This window comes from Cyprinodon variegatus, unplaced genomic scaffold (assembly GCF_000732505.1).
Source record: "Cyprinodon variegatus isolate N-32 unplaced genomic scaffold, C_variegatus-1.0 Scaffold104, whole genome shotgun sequence".
NCBI classification, from domain to species: domain Eukaryota; kingdom Metazoa; phylum Chordata; class Actinopteri; order Cyprinodontiformes; family Cyprinodontidae; genus Cyprinodon; species Cyprinodon variegatus.
The window spans coordinates 206,491-226,098 of record NW_015150557.1 but is presented as its reverse complement, the minus strand read 5'-3'; the positions used below and the strand labels follow the sequence as shown (position 1 = coordinate 226,098).

The following is a 19,608-nucleotide window of genomic DNA, read 5'->3' as shown; positions in this document are numbered from 1 at the left end:
CTATTTGATTTCAAAATATTCATATTAAATTCAAACAGATTATGTTATGTTTTATAAATGTTTTGACCCTGGTCTTAATATGGTTAAAATTTGCACTTATGGTTTTCACAACATTGTTACTTTTTGCCATAATAGTGGTTGTAGTAAGAAAAAAAAGGGAAAAAAAAAGACAGAGACTGAAACCTGTTTCATCAGGTTGTGTTGAATGGCCGCTTTGAACCCTAAATTTTCAAAGTAAACGCATTAACCACAAGGGGAATCTTAGCTTAGAGCATCAAAGCATTACCTGGAGGCAGGGACAGATGATAGCATGCCTCCCAACTATCACACTGATCCCAAGATTTGTGCTTTATGGATAGTGACCCTTCTGAGGAGCAATAATCCACTCCCTATGGAGAAAAACCTATTACCAGTTAAAAGATGAAAAAGGCCAATGGAGATCCTGGATATATGTAGTTTCAACCTTCCTAAAATTGCACAACTAAGATGCTTTTTATCTTTCGGATCTGAAAATATATATATTTTTTTTATTTACACAGCTGGATCAATACATTCCTTTTATTTCTATTGAGTTACAATTGAGTGATATGCAAAAGTAAAATATTTTTTGTAGTTCAGTTTTTATCAGTGAACGCATTTTTGAGTTCCATTAATAAGTCTGCTGGATCTTCAAACATTTAACAAGAAGTGTATTTCATTATTCGAAGCGTCAGGCAAAACAGGAGGCTGCATATTTATGCCTTTCAGATTCCCATGTTTTGCTTTCCACAAATAGAAAATATATCCTGTGAAAAAATTGTTTAAAGCACAGAAAAAATAACCATATTTCCATATTTCAACTGAGAGATGGTTAAGTTTAGACACAAACCAGCACTCCACAGTGATGCTGCATTTCTGTGGCTGCTGTTCATAAAAAGGTTGTTTTATGCAAAAAATAGTTAGAAAAAATGGTCTATAAAAAAACATACCAGTTATGTTTACCTAGTAAAATTATTTATTTGCTTTTAAAGTTTAAATATTACATTTGATATTCAGTTATTGGGTAAAACTTCATCAAATAACAGGAAACAGCTTTAGATTAGTTATGGCAAATGTACATGTTAGAATAAGAGATATAAAGGTTCTTATTTTTATTGTTATAGATTTTTCTAACCTCATATATGATGGGGTTGATCGGTATGCCATAAGAGTCTAAAAATAGAAACACATAATGCTTGAGAATTTAGAATAAATATAAAATAGATTTCACTTGATAATTTGCTGGAAAGGTTACTACTTGAAAAGCTGTAAAATATAGCCATATTTTGACTTGTGAGGGAACCCCAGGATATTTATTGTGGTGTCTTGACAGATTCCTTGAACCATCATCTAGTCACATTTATCCACAGCTTTTATACTCCCTGCCTAACCAGTAGCCTCAAGCTAAAAGAGATAGGCTAAGTCCTAGATGTGTGTAGAACAACCATGCAGGATTTACTTCCTTTATTCTTCATATTATTTCATTTTCTGTGGTTTTGCAAATACCAGATAGAGCAGAGAAGATGGATACCCCTGGCAGAGGTTAGCGAATCCAGCACTGTGTGTTGCGTGTTTTACTAACATGTGGCTAAATTCTGTGATTGATTTTTCTTTCTTTTCTGGCTCAGTGAGGTTTGAGTGGTTTCTGTATGCTGTAAAAGAGACATAGACATTGATTAGGCCTGACGCCCTTTCTGTGCCCGCAGTACATGGTGTATGGGAGGAGTGGTCACCGTGGAGCCTTTGCTCATTCACATGTGGCCGGGGTCACCGCACTAGGACTAGGATGTGTGCTCCTCCCCAGCACGGTGGCAGGGCCTGTGATGGACCTGAGACCCAGACTAAACTTTGCAACATTGCCCTGTGCCCAGGTACCACCTGTCTGCCATCTAAATATGTTTATATCTTACAAGTTTAACTAAATTCTTTAAAGACACAAAATGGGCTTTAAAAACATTGAAAAGCTTCTTTCAATAGGTCAGTTCATCTGAATTACACAGTTTGAGCTGTGCCATCTTTAATTAATGAAATACTATTAAGGTAAGTCAGAAGAATTGCATAGAGGATTTGTGCTGCATTCAGGCTTTCTTGCACAATGATACAGCTTAAGGAACCCTGTTGAGATTGAAGACTGTAACCGACATCAAAATCACTTAGTTGAAATTGCCAGGAAATGGTAAGCAGATTAGTGATGATTACTTTTTTCACATAGTGAATGTTAAATGTGCACTAGAAGCAGATTCTGTGCATATTCTTCCATTTCTAAAGCTCTTTTTCTGGAAACAGCTACCAGAAATCTATTAATCCTCATAAGATACGTTTTGATATGAGGAATAGTTCAAAAAATGTTATCATTATTATGTTTGAGTAAAATTTCCCAAAGGCTAATTCAGATTCAATCAAGTTAACAAAAATAACCACAATGTCTTGCAAAAATATTCAAACATTTTAAATTTCAATTGTCATTATTCATGTACTAGACATGTGAAAAACAAGATGCATGGATCTGATAAAACCAAAACTACATGCAGAATGTTATATGCGATGAATTATCTATGCACATCCCCCAAACAGAGCATCCCATGGTTGACACATGGTGGTGTCAGCATGACACTGTGGGGATGCTTTATTTCATTGGCTTTGTTTCGGGTGATGAGAACATGAATGGACCTAAATACAGGAAAAAACAAACAGCAAACTGCAAGAAATTAAGATTGAAACAGAGGTTTACCTTCCATCTAAACATTGTATGAGTTAGCATCGCTCAGTGAAATTCCAGATCTAATCTGTGGTACTGTAATCACTCTTTCTTTTTTTAATTCTAGTTTATATATATATATATATATTTATATATATATATACATATATATATGTATAATTTTTTTTTTTTTTATCTATTTACAAACTATGGAGAAAAAAAAGACAGAAGAGGGCATTTAATGTCCTCTAAAAGACTTACAGGTGTAACTGTGGCAAAAAGGCCCGGCTAAATGTATTTGCACACAGCAAGTTTTGCATTTTTTTTGCATGTAATAAACGTTGTGCACTATTAAAAGATGGAAGAAAACATATTCTTTAGTGAGTTAAAATGCAAAAATGTTCAAAATCTATTTTTCCTTTGCAAGGCATTGCGGAACAGAATCCCAGTCTGCACAATTCTTGAAAGAGACAAGTATTTATGTAACAGTTTGCTCAGTGCTTGAGATCTGTTTTACTGGCTTTCAATCTGAGAGAGGAGACAAAATTCTGAATATCTCCCCGTTTCTGTCTGCCCTCTTTTTCCCCTCGCTTGGGACATGCTTGTTGGGTTGTGGTTGGTGCCTCAGTGGACGGACAGTGGCAGGAGTGGAGCTCTTGGAGCGATTGCTCGGTGACCTGTGCCAATGGCACTCAGCAGAGGACCAGGCAGTGCTCAGCAGCCGCCCATGGGGGATCTGAGTGTCGCGGTCACTGGGCAGAAAGCAGAGAGTGCCATAATCCTGACTGCACAGGTAAAAATCCTGAGCCTCCTAATTCTTTATCCACTTTAATGTCTAAATTTGAAATGATCACAAGCAGAGTCAACATGCCTGTCTTGTGTAGGCTAATACTGAATGGAATCATTAAGAAGTAGTTGTATCATAACAATAGAGTTTGGATAGAATTTTAACCTGCTTTTACCTAGCTTATGCACTACCGGTACTTTGCTCAGAAAATAACCCCTAAATAGCATGAATTAAAGCTGTGTCGTACAAATCAAGAAAAATGTTTAAGACCTTGCTCTATCAATTGAATTTGAAAATATCCTCAGATAGATGGCACGCATTTCACATAATTCAGGGTTAGCTGCCAAACTGTCAACATTGTGGATGTATTAGACGCTCAAAGAAGTCAGCTTAATAGGCTCGATCAGGCTTTGAATTGTCTGATCATGTGAAGGGTCTGAGCGCTCCCATAATCTCCTGATGCAATTTTCCCTGAGCCAACGTAAAACACAGAGGTTTCAGTGCTGTGTTTCACTGGAATGCGTTTGTGTGTCTGTGTCTACGATGTGTTCATCTCTCTATTTCTGACTGTCAGTCTAAAATTCGTTACCAGCCGGCTGACCTTGTTCTCCTTTCGACCCAGTAGATATTAACACTCAAGGATTCTTACCTTTTATTTATGCTTAGGATGTTGGGCCTCTGAACAAATCAACAATTGCACTATTTACTCATATACAATGGGTCTGTGTAACAATTCTTACCTTTTCTCAAATATTATTTGTAATTGAAATCCTTATTTTTAATTAGTCTTTAGATATTAATTGCAAATTATGTAGAACCCAGTAATTACTGTATTAAGAAAGAGACCATTTGAGGAAACAACTCCCAAACTTAGGACTCAGCCAGATCTGGCATTAATAGTCTATTGAATATACAAGAAAAAAAAGTTTGAACTGCTGCAACAATGAACTCTTTTCGTACATGAGCATGTATCTGTGTGAGGAGTCTATCACTCCTGTGTGGACTGACCCACAAGTAGGTATCTGGATCTCATTCCCTATGTATGTCCGTGAAGAACTTTGGCCCAGAGGTCACAAGGGTTGCTTCTTTGTCTCATCTGGAAGCCTTTCTGACATAGGTTAGTGGTAGGACATGAAATGTGTTCAAATGTGTTAAATAAGAGATAAGTGGAGGTCAAAAAAAGAGCAGAGCATGTTTCCTGCTTGCAGGTTGCTCTGCCTCTTTTCAGACAAGGGCATGCTATTGAACGCATTGCTGAAGGGAAGGAGTTTTTGTTGTTTAACAGCATTGTCCACAAGGACAGAGAATTTTCTGCATGATAATTGTCAAAGATATCTGAGGAACAAAGCAAAAATGTTTTGGTCATTATGTCATGTGACTTCCACATACTTCTACATTGGGATTTTAATCTATGGACCAACAAAGTAGTGTTTAATTGTTAACTAGGAGGAAAAAGGTACATGTTTTTATCTGTTTATCTATCTAGAAATGCAGGGAGGTAATTGGGAATGGAACCTATTAAATTTCATTTTAAATGTTTTAGATTTTCCTCTTTTTAATATGTTTAACCTTCTTTCCACTCCACAATGATGTACTAAATGTTGAACTATCATAAATCCCCCCAAAAGTAATTGAATTTTAAGGAAAAATGCGAATACAACAGTATAAATATCTCTACAAAGACACACATTAGCTTTCCAATGCTTTTGAAAAATTGCCATTAATTCCAAAAATAATATTTAATTTGAAAATATAGATCAAATATGTTCCAAATGTGAAATCAAGGCTAAAAAATAATAATATACTCTAAAGCACTGTATCTTTGGCTTTGCATTCTCTCTTCTTCTTTCCTGTAAGTATCAGTTTTTCACTATTGATTCTGTTTTAGCTAATGGCCAGTGGAATCCCTGGGGCCTGTGGAGCGGCTGCTCTAAGTCCTGTGATGGAGGATGGCAGAGGCGTACCAGGGTGTGTCAGGGGGTTGCAGTGACCGGGCAGCAGTGCGATGGAACAGGAGAGGAAGTACGAAAGTGTAGTGACCAACGCTGCCCAGGTGAGTCAGAGGATAATAAGCCTTAAGTCTGAGGAGTCAGAGTGAAGCTAAAGGGAATGCGGGTAGATAATTATCTGAACAGATTGAGTGACGCGTCTTGTTATACAAGATAAGATAAAGCAGAATCAAAAAGAGATGGAGATAAGGTGTCGTGCATAACGGAGTATGAATATGTATGCTTTCATGCATTAAGGACAGAATGAGAGACAGAATAATCATCAGCTGGCATTCTGTCTTTCTGCACTGCAGTCTGCAGAAAAAATGTTAGTGCAACCATTCTGATGAAAGACACAAAAAAATTGAAGAACACTTACATTGAAACCATGTAAACATTGTAGTGCCCACTTTTGCAAGAAATGAATCATTTAAGCAGCACCTGTTATATTATAATCACTAAATTACATCCTGAAATTCACAGACATTGTAATAGCTTTGATCCCTTATGTCTCCATACATTCTTGCATGAAGTATGAAGAAATTATTGCATCATTTTGGAAATCCTAAAAAAGCTCTTTGAATTACTGTAGCATCACTTGTATCATGTTGCTTTCCAGCGCCATATGAGATTTGTCCAGAGGACTATGCAATGTCGATGGTTTGGAGACGGACCCCGTCGGGAGAGCTTGCCTTTAATAGATGCCCACCCAATGCCACAGGTAAGAACTGAAAGTCTACTATAAAGCACAGAAAGAATGTTAACAAACTTTAAAATATTGCATCAACCCCGCCTAAAGCTCACTGCTAAAATTACTACATATCTTATTCCGTTACAGTTTAAATATGCATGGGATTTAGTCACTATATAAAAGTCACTTTTATTTACTTTGAAGGACAATTTGTCAATTTCAGTTATTGATGAAAATGACCAACTTTCCTAATTGTTATCCCCATCTTTAAGAAAGAACTCACTTGGAAGCTTCTCTATAGTTAAAGCTAAAAGTGCATAGTATCCCTGTGGTTATATACCAGAACATGTTTCCTGATCTGAGAAAAGAGCACTTATTCATCCATTCTTTATCCCTGTACAACAGGGTTATTCCATGGCTGCCCCTGTCAGTCCACAGCCTGTGTGGAGCACTGAATGGCTAAAATGGTTAACTTTAATCCCAAAGGCATTGTTAAAGGTTGAGGAAAGCCACACTGAGATGTCTTATCAAACATGAAGCAGGCAGCGAGGAGGCAAAGCATGTTTTGAATGTGAGAAATTGAAGAGCATAAAAGGAAGAGGAGAGGGGGAAGAAATGAAATGATAAGAAGAAATGTGACCTCTGATAATAGTACTGTGATGCAGGTTACTTTTGTTCATGCTGAAGGTCAAACTGCTAACAAACATGCAACAGAGCAATGAGGGGAGGAATGAATACTGAGGTTAAATGTTTGAGCTGTTACTCTTGTGTTCCTACATGACATTTATTTTGTTGGAATGAAATGGCACTCTGGCAGACTTGTTGCAAACCCGCTGTTATTCACAGATGGCTCACCTGCGGCAAAGTTAAGCAGAGGAAGATTTACTAGAATGACATTAACTTTCAGGCTTGACATTAGCTTTATGGTCAATAACTGCTTGACACTGTGCTTGCAAAGGCTATGGATGTGTATGTGTGTTTGCTTTTACTTATTGGTGATATTTTGAAGGAAAACTAAAGCTTTGTTTGAAAAAAAAATTAACCAAGTTTAGACAAGATATGACACTTAAGTGTTATTTTGTTTAGCAGCTTTTATTCTTCTGAAAATATTACAATTGTATGGATTCTTCCTTCCTTCCTTCCTTCCTTCCTTCCTTCCTTCCTTCCTTCCTTCGTTTTGATCTGAAAGGACTGAGGAGCATGATGATTTGCGTCTTTAGAGATATGAATATGAAAATTGAGGCTAAATTTTGTTTAAAATCATGCTAACTTTTTTTGCACAGTACAAAAAGAAAACAAAAATTAGCTCTAAATATTAGGATTTCTCTTTGACAAAGAGCTATGCCATCTCTGAGAAGTATTGTATTGTACTGAAGGCAGACATGTTTAATATTTAAGCACAGCGCCTCTGGTCTTCAAGGCTGGCACATCACAACATAAAAAATATCATACCTAACTAAAGCTGAGTTCAGGTCATATTTATTTGTAAAGCTGGTAATTACACCTGCAGTCTCAGCAGGTTTTCACACGGGTCCTCATTGTGAATCCATAAAAGAAAAACACCACCTTTGACCTTTTCTGATGGCTGCTGAGAACATGACTTAACAAGCATAACAACTGAAGTGTAAAAAATGAACAAGTGAATGTAGAACAAATATGTTTAGGGGCTTTAGCACATCCTCAGCCGCTGACTGTAGGATCATCAAGGTCATCACAGGACGAGTGCAGGGCCATCAGTGCTGCCTGGGTGATAATAGATGACAGCTTTTGGAGACAGGAGGTAAGGACAAAATGTGAGGAATCAAACATGAAACAGATATTTGTTTGTGTTGAGCCCCTTGAACAAATATTACTAAAAAGCTTGCTATAGAAAATTCATTTCCAGCCTGTATCAACTTATGTGAGATAAACAGAGGTACGATGAGAAATACACAGACAAGTGAAACATAAAGCAAAAACAAAATTTGAAAGAAAAACAAGATGTGGCATACACATTTCAATTGATATTCATGTGCTATGTTATATATTGGATCAATAAACCTTAAAAATTAACTAAAGTTGCTTTCTTTTTGGTAAATCATAATGAAAAAGAAATACTGTACCTATCTGTATTTTGCAGTTAATGACATGGTAACATTGGCTATACAAGGAAAGATATAGGACATGACAGCTGACAGCCTTGAATGGGCCTGGGACAGAATATATGGGTATGGGCCTCTACCAATTATGATACTTTTTTTTTTTTACTAACCAGGCCATAGCAATCAAGTAATTATTTTAACTATTACTAGAATTAATCACTAGAATAATTATAATATTATTATATACATTATTATAGAATAATAATTATTAGATGATTACTAATAGTTTAAATAAAAATATTAATTTAAATTGAAACTATTATTTATTTGTGATAAAAAAAAATGTAATCACTTTGACACATACATCTCAAATTACAATGATTTTTCTTAAGAAATATTTTCAATTTTCAATGGATTGAATTTATAGCACTTTTGGCTTTCCATATTGATGCAGCCCAATAGTTTTTATTTATAGACCTCTGATTGTGTGAAGTGTGGATTTATGTTCAGAACTGTTTTTTTTTTTTTTTTTTTTTAGAGGTTGATGTTCAACAACATTATCTTCTTTTGCTTAATGTCTGCTCACCTCCAGCCTGATCCTGCAGGTGCTGTGGTGAATGAGCCCGGCAGTCGAACCAGACTCAAGCAAATTTTAAACAGCACAGCCTCTTGACGATATCTATTGGACCCATTCTAATCATTACTTAATATAGGAAAGTTACACAATAGATACCAGACAGAAACTGCTGAGCTTGTTAGCCCCAATCCAGGGTTTACACACTCTGATGATAGCTTTCACAGAGAGGGCTGTCTTAAGGAGGACAGAGATTCAAAGTTAGACTCTACCTGCAGACTGAAGCATATTCCTTTGTTGACATTCATGAGACCACTTCTATATTAATTTCATATTCTAGAGTGATTGTCTGACCCCATGTGCAGCGGAAGATTCAGGTTTTCATTCTCCTGTCTGTACAGGTAGATGTAGCTACCTGAAAGTTGACTAGGCCATTTTACTCATTTGCCTGCTGAAGGGTAACCTCTACTTCAGTTTCCAATTTTTAGCAGCTACAAAATGTTCTTCTAATATTGTGCTTTATTTAGCTCTTCCCACCTTAAGTTCAACTGTTTCCTTTTAAAAGTCACCTCCCCACAGCATGATACTGCCACCACTCTATACATTAACAGTTAGGAAATATCATACGCACAATATCAACAACAAAATATTAGCAGATTGTTTAATAACTATGATGTTCCACACAAAACATTTTGCATCAACACCATCATGTCCTGTTCGGACTTATCTGACCTAAGCACCCTTATCACATTTTATGTTTTTTGTGTCTCCTAAAAGGCTTTACATAGGACACTTCGCTTATTTTGACTACCTTCCAACGAATGTTTTCCTCAGATTATTAAATTGCACAATTAAGGTTTTGTTGCTAACAGATTTTTACCATTGGCCTTTTGACTTTTTCCATAATCAATGCTTTCCTAACTAAATCTGTTGGTTTAAGGAGACATTCTTGTCATATATTTATAGTTTTATTATACTTTATTTTTTATTTTCTGATGATGACTTAACAATTCACAGTTAAATGTTCGATGCTTGAGATGTATTTTTCTAAACTAAAGTAATCACTTTAAACTTCAAAACATTGTTCCATTAAAAACATAAACCTTTTTTACATTATTCAGTACATTTCACTTAAAAACCTCAGATCCCTTCATAGAATAGCTCTTTCCATGCAGCAATTAAGTTGTACAAAAATTATTTCTGTTACCTATTTCTTGACTTCTGAGCCACATCTTTACCTCAGATTTTATTTACATGTATTGACCTTAGGAGACTGAATACAAATGATTGCTATAATTTTAGATTGTTTCCCAATTTTTTTATTTTCTGTGAAGAAAAATAAAAGAATGAAGTTTCCTTTCACTTACTAAAATTGCTTCTACTTCAGTCTCAGATAATTTTACTGAAATTTATAGTTTTATTCTAAAAAAAAAAAAGATTTAAGGTTTATGGATTATACTTGTAAGGCAATATACAGTATATAGGTTTTTGTAAAGCAGAGTGTAAATGTGAATTGTCTCTTTCCCCCTATTCTGTTAATAAATTCTGACTGAGCTTTTCATCTTTAGAAGAGGCTGTTTATACAAAAGGTCCCCTAATAAGACCAATGCTGAAGAGAATGAGAGATCAGTGTCTACATGTATGTATAGTGCAGCCTTGCATTTGATCAAGCACATCTTCTGTAACATATATTGCATATACAAGCGACTGTACATGCTCCACGAATGATGTAAGGACAAAAAGTCTTATTAGTGAGTCATTTTTCTCTATTGACCATGAAAAAGATTAAAAGAAAATAGATGTATTTTTTAATAAGTGAAAAAAAACGTATCCTCATCCACTGTCAGTAATGCAGACAATGCACTGCCATGCTTAATGCAATGCAAATATGTGCTAAAAGGTTATTTATATGCTTTTATACATACTATTTTGTCTGCAAAGCTTTTATATGTGATCTGTATACCAGTTTGTCCTATTAAAAAATTAAAGTGATTCAAAATATTAATAATGTTCAATCTATTATTGTGGAAAACATATTTAAAAATCTGCATCACACAGCTTAGGATTTGTTGTAAAAGTTGATTTAATTTTTTACAATAGTAGATATTATACATTTTTTTTATTATTCATTTAAACTTATGTTTTAAGTGAAAAACAGACTGAATTCAACAGTTTGACTCTTATTTTTTTGACAATTGTCACAGAGAATAGCTTTTTGTCTCTCTTAGTAAGCTGTGAAATTCAGTAATCTCAGACTACAACTAAATAAATGCCTAATTTCCAGGTATCTAGTTGTAATATGATATACCTCTGGTGGCTTCATTGAGCCATGGAGCCTCTGAGTATTCTTTTGATGACTGCGAATGTGACATGAAGCACCCAGGAGAAGCCAGTTTTGAGGGAGACAGATGCTCAACCCAGTGTAAAGCAGCAGGCATGTGATGCTGCCCTCTGGGCAGGCTCATGGTGCTGCATGGGTGATCTCAGGATGTAACAGTGTTTTGTGTGCTCAAACCTTCAGACATATCTCCAAGTTGTGACTGCAGAGAAGAGTGTGTGTATTCCATGTGGTTTGGATCTCTTTTTGCCTGTGTGTGGAAGGAGAGGAGAGAGTGAAGTGTCTCTGCCCAGGGAAATGTTTGTAACATGGAAGTTTCACTTTTGTTTATCAACCATCTGTGCTGAAGCAGTAAGATGAACTGTAAACTATACTAAGTAATAGTGGACCCCTATGTTAGTTGTGCACTAGGTATCTCTTTTGTTATTTTATCATTGCTTAAATGCAGGACAAGCAGTGGATTTGGGGGGCCCTGAAATGAATTACATTTAATGCTAGTTACTATTACCCATCCTAGATCGACTGATGTCTGACATAAAGCTAACTCAGGTGCTTTACTGTTATCATAAACAAAGAGGGTAACAGATGTTCTAAATTCTGCAACAGGTTCTGCCACTTCCTACTGTAAACATAATGTCATTACAGATAATAAAAAAATATATAATCATTTTTTAACAGTGTAGCATATTTAACTGTATTTTAAGTTTTGGTATGCGGATGTGTAGATATATTTTCTGAAATATATTTTTTTCATTTCCTATGATTGTTTTCTAAATAAATTTTTCTACACGGGATATTGTTAATTTATTATAGGCGAGCGATTTTTTATTATTATTACCAGTATATTGATAACTCTCATGTTTGACTCTAAGCAGCTGTATTAACACACCTTGAAAAGTACAAAATAAAAGCAATAGCATTATAGAGTCTTTTATTGTAATATTTTTCATACATGTGATTACTATTTTAGGAGATCACCTGTTCTCCTTTTTGCACACATCCTAGGAAACATGGTACCTCTATGTTGAGTTCTGTGCAAATAGACATTGTAAAATGAATTCTCTCACAAAAACTGTTTTGTTTCTGTTCTTTTTGTCTCTCCCCATTCCATTCTACCATTGTCTACTGCCTTTTTTACTTCCTCTACTTTGCTCCTAATACCCTACCTCTCCTTATGTTCTCTGTGCTTACTCATTTCTACTCTCATCCCTTGTTCACTGATTCCCCTCTCCAAATCTGTCGCTGTCCCCCTCCACTCTTGCAGGCACCACTAGTCGACGCTGCTCTTTGGATCAACGCGGCATGGCCTTTTGGGAGCAGCCAAGCTACGCTCGATGCATAACAAATGAATTCAGATACTTGCAGCAATCAGTAGGTGCAAAGTCAGCTTCCTCTCACAGCCTCTGTGTCCAATAGATCATAAATTACCTCCCCAGTGTTTTCCCGCCCCCGTTACTTCATCATGAGGTAGCCAAAGATTAACCACTTTCAATAGTGAGACAAATTAAAATACATACTCTTTTCAATGTCTGGGCAACAATCTGTTTGATTTATTGTTTTTTGGCATGTTCTTATCTGTGCTATTGTTCTAATGCTAAACTCCCCCAAACAGGCAGATTCTATTCTTTGCAGAATATAATCTGCTAAAAGAAAATAACTGCATGTTTTTAACTTTAAGACAAGCGTTTAAGCTTAAGAAATATGGACAATGAACCATTGTTTTCCTTTCCCACATTCAATATTTTGTTTTTTAAACCTTATAATCTTATATTGTGCTAGCTGAAATAGCCTGGAATACAGCAGTACATCCTTTATTTCTTCTACCTTCCCTCTCAGTGTTAAAAACATAATAATAATTTTCAAAGGCTAAAATAGAACCTACATTAAAAAGCAAAGAGATGTCCACCAGGCAAAATAAATGTAAAGCTGTATCATATAACATAAAAACTTCACTTTTCTAAGAGAACACTTCTAAATTTTGTACACTATACTGTCATTTCATTTACAATATGCATTCTTAGCTCCTTATTTAAAAAGATATCTATATGTACTATTGTAAAATACTATGTTGAGGTGACACTGATAACACTTCAAAGTTAATGTCATATTGTATCAATGATGACATTTTCTTGTTAAAAAATATCACCTTTTATAGTTGCAAATGAATATACAGTGTTTTCCTTATAACAAAAATATGTTCATAACAGTTAAAAAAATAAGTTGGGAGATTTTTTTATCTTTTAAAATTCCTATCTAACACTTGGATTAAGTTATAGAGATTTTGATGTTGGAAAGAATGAGTGATCTGATTAAAGTGGCGACCTTTCTGATTTATCAATTGGATGTGCTGTATGTGAATTCAAACTGCACCACCTTAAGTGTGTTTAGGAGGGTTCTGTAGTCACACAGGGTACTGTGATGAATTCTAGATCCATACAGGGTTAAACAAGGATGCAAAAGGCCTATAATCAAAAGGTTACCCAAAATTTATGTTAAATGTTGTTAACCCTCAAAATTTATCTTTGACAAATAAATGCAATAAATTTAAAAACTTAAAAAGTGTATCATCAAAAAAGTATTAATTTTATAACCTGATGTACAGTAGCTCACTATTTCCTCCACCTGGGTGGTGGCTCTATGTTTCCTTACGGTGTTGCACATGTGAATGTGTATTTATAGACATAATTCCAGTGCAATGATGTGAAATGTCATTTCAACATGCAGTCTCTGCGTAAATATGTATCTCCTGCTCTAGTACCCTCCTTTAATTCAGATATGTTCATTTCAAAACATCCATGAAGCACAATCCACTTGGATATAGGTGTCAAATAGCAATATGGAGTTTTTTTTGCACTCCATTGACTCCAAATGTGAAGCCTGATATGTATCTAACAAACTGGCTAGAGGACACTGATGCCCCAAGTTCTTTCTTCTGCTGTTCTTGGAGGTTCAGGGTCATCTTGCAAAGGGCCAGAGGATGCTGGCGGGTGATGGGATGTCCCAGGTTACCAAGAACCTCCTGGATCTCACCCAGCGCAGGAACTTTTACGCTGGTGACCTTCTCTCATCAGTGGAGATACTTCGCAATGTGACAGAGACCTTCAAGAGGGCAAGCTACGAGCCTTCCTCAGATGATGTTCAAGTAAGTGCTTCAGGAACTTCAATTTAACATGAAAAGTATAGAATTCCCAGCCTTAAAATCCTGGCATCAGATAAAACATTTTCTAATATGTCAGAAATAACACAAAGGCTCACAAATACCCCTTGTGGCTTTATCATATCAAGAGATCTTGATACATTCTAATCTATTTCATCTCATTATGTTGGGGTTAACTGCAGTCTGATCCTCTTTTTGTCAATAGGATGATGGAGATTATAGCTAAAGCTCCACCCCCATCTCCAATAAGATCATTTATGCCCTAAATGCTGTAGCATTTTCAGACACATGCTTTTCAGGCCCCTTACTGGCTGAATATATTTTGCAGTTTGTACATGCTTTGTTGAACACCTTGAGATGTATAACAGTATTTTATTATCAAGGAGAAATTTCAGAGGAAAAGAGATAATTATCCTATATATGTTGGTAGAAGAAAGCAAATTTTGCGTAGAAATGAATGTGTGTAAATCAGGGAATTAATTTCTTCTTAGCCTTCCTTTTATGGGGTTCTTATCTAACTTTGTTGTATTGGAAAGTTTTTTAATGCTATTGTTCCCCATAGAGATGTGAGAGAGAATGAAATCACAAGGTTTTCTGGAGTTTTTTTTTCTTTTTTAAGTGTAGAAATAATTCATGGTCAAATATTTTAGAACTAGATATCACAGCCCTGTATTACACAGTCCTTGATCTCCCATCTGAGTCTTTATAATTTATTTAAAAATATGCAATATATTAGGATATAAGTGATAAATGTTAGTTTTATGTTATACCAGAACTGGGGAGCTTCAAGTGTTGAAAGTAATGTAAAGAAAACTTCTATTTCAGGTTTAGATGTAGGCAGTTACCTTCTTGCACAGTATTCTTGTCACTTTTTTTTTTTTTGCAGTTGTTCACATTACAGTCACACACTTTAATGCATTTTTCACACTATGTAGTTAAAGTTAATGTAGTGCTTAATTATGTAAAAAGAAATGGAATAGTTGACATTAAAGATAATGTGTGGTTAAATTCCTCCTTGGGCAAATTCTTTGTAAAGTCCCATTTTGCTGTAAATAGAGCTGCACTGTTTTTAGGTTTCATTATGTATCTAATGAATTTGGGATTTGGAGAATGTTTGCTCATTCTTGCTTATTTTCTTTGGCAAAATATTGAAGTAGCAGTATTTTTTGATAAATAATTATTTTTTGGGGTAAACCATGTCATCACAGTTTTTATTTTAAATCCTTATTATACTGCAAAGTTGATGAAGTTTTCACTTTTTTTCCAAGGATTCTTCTGTATTCATCAACATGGGCTTTAACTCACATAGGCTAAATTAATAGTTTATTTCCAAATTTCAGTTAAGGTGTAAGAGTGTGTGCTTGTATGTGTGTTTCTGTGTGTGTTACCATTTCCTTGTGATGGCACTCCAATAATATCTGGGGTTTCCTCTTCACTGACATATTAACCATTGGAGAAAGGTACTACTGTAGTATCTTAAAGGGGCCTTTCCATGGAATGCAAATTGTGGCAGATAAAACCAAGGTCTTACAAATCATGACACCAAAACTTTATCCCTAGCCTCTTTGGCGGGTTAGTTATCTGGGCAAAAACCTAAAATTGATAATAAGGTAAAAATCACATAGAAATTGAATCTATTTAAAACGTGACATTTTCTTATTGTTTCTCACTCTAATTTAAACAAAAGACACACTTCAAAGTTATATCCAAATTTTTGTCAGGCAGATAATACATTTAAAAATGCATTCAAGTTTGGAGTGGTTGCACAGTAAAATTGCTAGTTGCAGATTAATAATACACTGTAAAGGCTTCTGTTTAATCAACACACTTTCTCCATTGTAAGAATTGCTGTGCCTATTAGTTTCTGTGGAAATAAAACCTTAATGTTCTGACCATGGATGGGGAACCTGGCCCTATTCAGCCAATTCTCCTGATGCTTTGGAAAAGCCATGAGATGAGGAGAGCATCCTATCTCTTGCTATTAGAGGAGCTCCGTAGTGTGTATATGTGTGGGCAGGCGGGACAGCAGTCAGACAGCCCAACCCCTCTATGTGCCTGTGCGCTAATGCAGTGTTAAAGTGGGCACATTACCACCAGAGGGAGCATAAGCATTCAAGTAGAAAACAAGATAGCCTGTGTCAAGAGAGAGAGCGAGAGAGAGAGCGCCACTCCCTCAGGCATATTGTAGACCAGACAAAATAACAAGGCGAAAGATCAGACAGGGGTCCTATTACTACTGTAGGCATGCACCCCGGGCAGGCCCTGCTTTTCCCTGCCAAAGAAGACAATCTGCACAGCTGCTCAAACATTCGCTTTCATCTTTTCTTGTTCTTTTTTTTTATTGCAGCTTGTGCTTGTCTCCTGTAGCAATAAGTGTTCTCTGCAAGCTGCAGGAGATTGGAAGGTTTTTTTTCTCTGTGCTGTAGCCAAAACTCAAATTTCATCTTTCCCCCATTTGTTTACCCACATGGTTCCAGTTGCACATTTTTACAGTGTTATTGAGCCCTGCAGGGACCATCATTATCCCCTTATAGAAATACCTGTTTTGCCATCTCACATTCTCAAATATCTGTATATTATTCAGAGCAGTTCTTTTAAGTGCATGGTGCTAATGTCATGAGCTTAAAAAGCAAGGCTGCTGCAGTGCCTGTAATACTTTTGCGTGGGTGAGTTATGTATTTTCCCCTTTCATCATTTTTCCACAGAACTTTTTTCAAATCATCAGCAACCTCTTGGAGGAGGAAAATAAGGAGAAATGGGAAGATGCACAAAAGGTAAGCAAATGTGCACTGCTCCTTAAATAATCTAGATTTCTGCATTAATATTGAGTTAGACAAGTTGTGTTCATGACATCTGAACTCTGTGGATAAAGCAAAAATCAACAACAGATAAATAAAAGTCAGATGTACTGTAAAAATGTATTTCCTGCATGAATGCAAGGTCATTCAGCTGCCTTGACATCTGGCCTCATTTAAAAAGAATAATACAGTACCCCAGACCTCCACTTGATGGCAGCAACACAGTCACAGAAACTGTTCAGCCATTAACACTGCAGAATTTGTTCCTCCTGCATGCACGTTGGTTTAGCCCACACAGATCATCATGTGATAAGAGTAGTACTTAAGTTGAATTTTAATAAATGCACGCTCAATTCAGATATTTTATTGCTTAAGGCACAACATCCACATCTCAAATTCCTGTCTGACTTGTGTGACATTGGTACTGCAAGCCAGTAACATAAAACAGTAATTTGCCTAGAAATGAATGGAGATGCATGTGTATTTTGCTTGGTACCCCTGCAAATCCACTCCCATTTGGAGAGGTGGCATATCTTTTGAAAACTGCTCCTGGTTTCTGAGGCATCCACTCTAGCATCACACATATCCAGACTCTAACAGAGATGCCATCTGCGATGACCGCAGGTCTGCAAAGGGCATCTGCTCAGGTGTCACTTTCTGTGGTAAACTGACTGAAGCAGGACGTCACCTGCTCTGAAGCATAAAATGAATTTAATCAGCTAAAATATGCAACATCTCCACTGCATTTACTCCCAGATTGGCTGTAGATCATACTACTTCAGCTAAAATTAAAAGCAGTTTTAAGCACTGCGCAGAAAGCCTGCCTTTGCTGTTGATGCAGGTAGTAATTAGGTGTTTACATACTGGAGATTCTGTTTATCATCACAGATCGAAGTGTTGTCTGAAAGAAAAGCTAATAAACAAGTGGTTGCCTTAGTTAGAATGCATCAAATAAGGGTACAGAAAGATTATAAAAACGTAGACTATGGAAATGATTTTGGTTGATTGAGCAGTGATTATGTAGATGTGGCAAGATAAATGATTTCTTTAGTGATTAATGTCCCTGTCTGGCTTCATCACCTCAGCGTTTGGACAGCGACGTTGCCTGATTTCAACAGACGACGCTATGACTTCACGGCTAAATGTTCTTCTCACTTGTGGGTTTTGCATTAATGAGCTTGGTTTCCACAGCCCCCACACACGCTCTGCACACTGTGGACATTTAAAACTCCTCTTACATGAAACACCTCACTATGAGCTTTTACTAGCTGCAGGGTTGGCTCTGTGCAGAGATCACTATATATTCACCTCCTGTCACTGTTACCATGGCAAGCAAAGGAAGAGCTCTTTCTACACAACCTCCACTGCAGCCATTTCCCCATGCCGCCTTCACATTCTAAGGTTACCATAGAGACGAGCCGAATGAGCATGACTGCACTCTGCGTCAGACGTGCCGGAAGGGGCGATGTGATGCCCCCCTCCCCACAATCCCAGTATGGCTTTCGCTCTGCTCTGTCAGAGGCTTTGACATCAGCATCTCTGAACAACTTAGCTGGCTTAACGGCAGATCATGTGGAGGCACGTGCTTATACATGGTGCACAAGGTGATACAGAGAAAGGACTGAAATACCTACCTCAGGTGTTTGCACGGTATCACCTTAGACCGGGGTGTAAATTGCTAATTGCCACTCAAAGGCTTTTTAAACCTCATGGCATCATGAGGGTGTCCTCACACATCTGTTGAAGTCATGCACTAATATTTCCTCAGCTTAAAATGTACCTCGTCTAGCAATTGCTTATATTACATCACCGTTTTGTGCTTATGGGGGTTGGTGGCATATTCAGGCACAGCACATCTGCATTTAAACTGGACTATTTACAAACCCTCATTCTTTGAGAACAGAGGTCCAGTTATTTAAAACCTCTCTTATAATAACATTCTTTAATGTTTTGCATTTGTCGAGCAGACCTGACTGGACCAGTCCTGCTACAGTTCATCCCATATATCCCTGTCCATGTTGCAGACATTCGCTTACTGCCAATGCACGTTGGGTGGCACATGGATAAAGGAAAAAGCCCTTAACTTGGCTGGGTCTTTAAAATAGTAAGCCAGCCAGGAACTGTGCTGGAAAAGATGCTAAATACAGTTCTGGTGCTTATGTGACATTAATGTTCAATCCCAGTTGTAGCTTCTTTTTTTTTTTCTCATTTTCAGAGGTCTTGTAATTTTGGTATTTTTTGTTTTACTGATAAAGTTTTGAGCTATGAAGGATATCACACGTAAATGTGTCTGATTTTACAAGGTTATGAATTAAATGTTGTATTACAAAATTCCACTTTCCACACCTGTTACTAGAAAGAGTCAACAAACACAAGTTTAAATGCTTAAATCAATGTACTTTGAATTTTAGTTTCTATAAAACAAAATAGCAGGGAGTGACACAAAAAATACCACTGTACTACTAGCAAGGTGCTTTG

General features: G+C 36.4%; 1 protein-coding gene across 8 annotated transcripts in view; it reads left to right on the top strand.

Annotated features, from left to right (window-relative positions):
- adgrb3 (adhesion G protein-coupled receptor B3) overlaps positions 1–19,608 on the top strand; it is a 147,167-nt gene that overhangs the window by 79,027 nt on the left and 48,532 nt on the right. For 6 of the 8 annotated variants that reach the window (XM_015374516.1, XM_015374515.1, XM_015374517.1 and 3 more), the window contains 7 exons: positions 1,725–1,889; positions 3,345–3,509; positions 5,392–5,556; positions 6,111–6,212; positions 12,440–12,546; positions 14,123–14,317; positions 17,038–17,106. In XM_015374516.1, the coding sequence (XP_015230002.1) occupies positions 1,725–1,889; positions 3,345–3,509; positions 5,392–5,556; positions 6,111–6,212; positions 12,440–12,546; positions 14,123–14,317; positions 17,038–17,106 (968 nt within the window). The remainder of the gene's footprint in view (positions 1–1,724; positions 1,890–3,344; positions 3,510–5,391; positions 5,557–6,110; positions 6,213–12,439; positions 12,547–14,122; positions 14,318–17,037; positions 17,107–19,608) is intronic. The other 2 variants (XM_015374513.1, XM_015374518.1) reach the window with 2 other exon arrangements.